This window comes from Chaetura pelagica, unplaced genomic scaffold (genome assembly GCF_000747805.2).
Source record: "Chaetura pelagica isolate M959 unplaced genomic scaffold, ChaPel_1.0 scaffold470, whole genome shotgun sequence".
Lineage (NCBI taxonomy): Eukaryota > Metazoa > Chordata > Aves > Apodiformes > Apodidae > Chaetura > Chaetura pelagica.
Window position 1 is genome coordinate 849,154 of NW_009951911.1, and position 4,062 is coordinate 853,215.

Consider the following 4,062-nt stretch of genomic DNA (forward strand, 5'->3'; position numbering starts at 1 on the left):
GTGCCCGGCTGGGGCAGAAGGACCTGCAGCCCCCCACACCCACACTCTCATCCTGTGCCACTTGCTCCTCTTGTGCCCCCAGCTTTGGCCCAAGTGGCTCCCACGGGGTCCCTGCCCCACGCAGGGCCCTTCCTGCAGCTCCTGGGAGCGGGGGCTCCGCCACATTGGTCACCCTGGCCCCAAAACCCCAGAGTTTACAAGACAGACAGAAAAAAACCAAGAGAAACCAGGATTCTCCTACCCCCAGGGTGGGGAGGGGAGACGTCACCTCGCGCTCTCCCATGGGTGAGCTGAGCTTCCCCACACTCTGCCGGGACCCGCTGGAGCCCCGGTCCTCTCCGCTCGCTCCCCAGCCCCGCGCTCCGGGACACCAAAGGAAAAGGAAGCAGCCCGGGGGGAGCGGGGCTGGCAGCAGCTCCCCTGTGCCTGGCCCGGCACGTCGGGGCCTCACAGAGTCGACTGCAGGTCGGGATCCACCATGGTCTCACGGTCTGGAGACTCGATGTAGTTGGCGGCTTCCTGGAGCTTGAGCAGCATGGCCATCTGTGGGGAGAGACACACGGCACTGAGCCCCAGGGGACAAAGGGTCCCCCTGGCCAAGGCCACCTTGGCCCTTCTTCCCCTCCCGTACAAACCAGCCACTCTAAAGCAAAGCCCAGAGACTCTGAAAAATCTCTCCCTGTCAGCAGGACCCAGCTGTGGGCACAGCTGGGATGCTCAAAGCTGAGCAGGCCCAAGAAGGTCAGGGGGACAGGCCCTGGCACATCAGCTGCCATCACCCGTGGCAACCTGTGCTCTGGGTCCCTCTGGGTGACACATCAGGACAGGTATGTGCCAGTCCCAGCCTGTGTGTGGCTGCCTGTGGAGTGCCACGTTATGTCCATCACCCCATGCTCCCCAGAGGCACCATCCCACAACCACCGCTCCTCCCAGGAACACAAAACATTTCTGCATCCCCACATCCAGTGTTTTCACACTGAAAAGTGGTGGGGGAAGCAAAGCACAGCTCTATCCTGTCCTCCCCCTCCCCCAGCACCCCCAGCCACCTCCCACAGCCCAGGGCCGTACCAGAGGGTCTGAGTCCAGGGAGCTGGGCGTCGTGTCTTTGACGGTGCGCTCCTCGGGTGGGGAAACGGTGCTGTGGGGACCGATGGTGGGTGGGGGCAGGTGGTACAGCTTAGACTGGTCCTGCTGTGCTGACGGCCAGGGCAGGGTGTCCCGCACCCACTCCACGGGGTCCTCCCAGGCTGCCTTCTGCCCATGGACCTGCAGGCAGGGAGCAAGCAGCAGTCTCTTCAGCATGTGAACATTCAGAGCTGGTGACGTGACACCCCAACCCCCCAGGACAGTGCTGTGTCCTGCTGCAGCCACAGGGCAGGCTGACAGAGATGCCACCCATGCCCCAAATGCCATCACTTCCCCTTTCCCTGTCCCATTGAACTGCTGCATCAGCATGTCCCCAGGCACCACCGCCCCACACCCCCAGGTGCCAGGCAGCTTGGGGTACCTTGAGCCCATCTTTTGCCCCCTCCTGCAGGTAAGGGATGATGGAGTTGTTCCACAGGTCGATGAACCAGGTCCGGAAATCCTCAATTCCAATGGGGCAGGACAGGAAGAAACAGGGACCTGTGCGGGGGGAAGGCAGAGAGTGAAAATGGGAACGAGGTCCCCTCCCTGCTCCAGTCACCAGCCTCAGGGCAGCACAGCACCCAGCCCAGCTGCACAGGGCGTCCTGGGCTCAACCACCCCCTGGGAGCAGTGCCCAGGCAGTGTCTGCCTGGCACACACAGACAGAAAACAACCTCCTGGGCAAGGAACAGGGCAGCTGTGTTTGATCAATCCCCCCAAAAGCCTGGTGAGGCGAAGGGAGACCTGCCTGGGGACACAGGGCTCCTGCCTGTCCCAGGAAGGTGCCACCAAGACAGGCAGCCTTGGCTGCTACCGCACTGGCAAATGTCACCCAGGGAAGAGCAACACTTGTGTGTCACCCACCAGCTTTTGGTTACGTGGGACTGGGGGACACAGGGCAGCCCCCCAGGCTCCTTTGGGAGAGTTCTTCCCCAGTCCCTGGGGGCTCCCAGCAGAGAGAGGAAGAGAAGGGGGGGTGTGAAAAGACCATACCGATGAGGAAGTCAGAGGTGCTGTGTTTCTCCAGGAAGGTGTGCAAGTGGTACCAGAGCTTGGGCACCCAGTCCAGGACACGCAGCAGCTCCTCCTTGTTGGCATTGACGTCCGTGTCCGATTCCAGCAGCTTCCGCCGCAGGTAGCGCACCAGGAAGCCATTGGCTGGCTCCACGTTGTTGGAGAAGGTCAGCATCCTGGGGGAAAGACTCAGAGCATGAGGGCTGGGCCTCCACACAAGCTGCCCTGCTCCCCAGCACCCTTCAGGAGGGGACTCCTGGCACCCACACACCACACGCACCCAAGGTTGGGGCATCAGATCCTTCTCAGATGGCAGGGACAGGCCTGGGACTCAGTCCTCATCAGGGTCTCCAGTTACTGCACATGTACCCACAACTGCCTAGGGGCAGGAGTGATGATCTCTGCACCCTACCAACTCTACAGGGATGATCCCCAGGAATGTACAATTCCTACCTGAAGCTGAGATGAAGACCATGGTTCGGGGTCATCTTCACAGGCTGGTTGGTGGTCCCAATGATGTAGGGGCTGAGTGACAGAGAGAGACAAGATCCATGAGAAAAAAAACCCGTGAATCCCCCCGACCCACAGCAGAGCTGATCTGAGCACAACAGACACATGCAGTCTCATCTCCATGAGCCCTGAGGAGGGCTCTCACCATTTGTGGTACTTGCAGGTGAGTGCACCATTGACCAGCTCACTGATGGAGCCTGCCTCGCTCAGGTCATCCAGGAGGATCACCAGGGGCACGTCCGCCGTGCCCGTCTCCCGGTCGATCTGGTTGGCCAGGTTGGAGAGGTACAGCTGCAGGTCCTGCAAGGAAGGGGCCACGCGTCACCCATGGGGCCATGGCACAGCTGGGTGCCAGCAGGGATGCTCCTGGTGCTGCGTGCCCTCACCTTGCAGGACTGCTGGTGCATGTTGAAGGTGCTGACGATGCCCTCGGTGACGTCCCGGCCCGAGCGCTCCACCAGGTACTCGGCCAGGCGGTTGGTCAGGTAGGTCTTGCCGGTGCCACTGGGTCCCGAGAGGATGAGCATCAGCAGGAGGCTGATGTAGTGCTGCATCATGGGCTTGGGGATGAGCGTCTCGAACACCAGGCTGTCCACGCACTTCTCCTTCAAGCCTGCCGGCAGGGAAGGGCTGATGGTCCCACTCACGCCCCCCAGCACCGCGAGACAGAGGGAGGACGGGCAGCCCTCCTGCCACACTGACCTTTGAGTGTCACCACGATGCTGGTCAGGCCCCGGCGACACAGCGGCAGCTCAGGTGGCTCCGTGTCCAGGACCCGCTTGATGTGGCTGATGCTGTAGCCGTAGACAGACTCGGTGCTGAGCCCCAGTGTGGAAGCAGGATCCATCTTGGTGATGTAATCCTACAAGGACAAGGACAGGGCTGGCAGTGTCCCTGAGGGCTGGCAGGGAGCAGCTCCACAAGACCCTGGTAAGGACCTGGGCTGAGGAGTGTTGGACACAGTGGAACAGTGCAAAATGCTCTCAAAAGACAGGTCCTTGTGTTCCTACCTTGAAGACCTGGCAGACAGCCTCATCCAGCATCTTCCAATCCACTTTCCCGCTCACCTTGGTCCAGCCCAGGAAAAACTCCTGCTGCTTGAGGTCCTAGCAGCCAAGGGACAGGTGTGCATATTGAAGCACCACATCCAGCCCTGGACAGGCGTCCTTTGCCCTCTGCCCAGGGCCAGGCACTGGGCCAGGTCAGGCTCCCCACACTTACCCCCTTGATGATGTGCTGGGGCGGCATGCGCACCACAATCCGCAGCATCAGCTCGTCCTTCTGGGCACCAGCACTGACAGCATCCATGGGGGACACATCTGGGGACAGAGCAGTGAGGCTGTGCCGGCAGGGAGAGCCGAGCCACCAGCCTGAACTTGCCCAGCCTGAGCCCAATCCTGCTGTGGCAGG

General features: G+C 61.5%; 1 protein-coding gene across 1 annotated transcript in view; it reads right to left on the reverse strand.

Moving 5' to 3' along the window:
- Window positions 1–447: 447 nt before the first annotated feature.
- The window catches only part of NAV1 (neuron navigator 1), a 44,808-nt gene continuing 41,193 nt past the window's right edge, over window positions 448–4,062 (reverse strand). The window contains exons 23-32 of the mRNA XM_009994354.1: window positions 3,874–3,971; window positions 3,663–3,758; window positions 3,355–3,514; window positions 3,039–3,265; window positions 2,798–2,952; window positions 2,596–2,667; window positions 2,122–2,318; window positions 1,508–1,626; window positions 1,069–1,266; window positions 448–543 (exon numbers count right to left, since the gene is read on the reverse strand). Coding sequence (XP_009992656.1) covers window positions 448–543; window positions 1,069–1,266; window positions 1,508–1,626; window positions 2,122–2,318; window positions 2,596–2,667; window positions 2,798–2,952; window positions 3,039–3,265; window positions 3,355–3,514; window positions 3,663–3,758; window positions 3,874–3,971 — 1,418 coding nt within the window. The remainder of the gene's footprint in view (window positions 544–1,068; window positions 1,267–1,507; window positions 1,627–2,121; window positions 2,319–2,595; window positions 2,668–2,797; window positions 2,953–3,038; window positions 3,266–3,354; window positions 3,515–3,662; window positions 3,759–3,873; window positions 3,972–4,062) is intronic.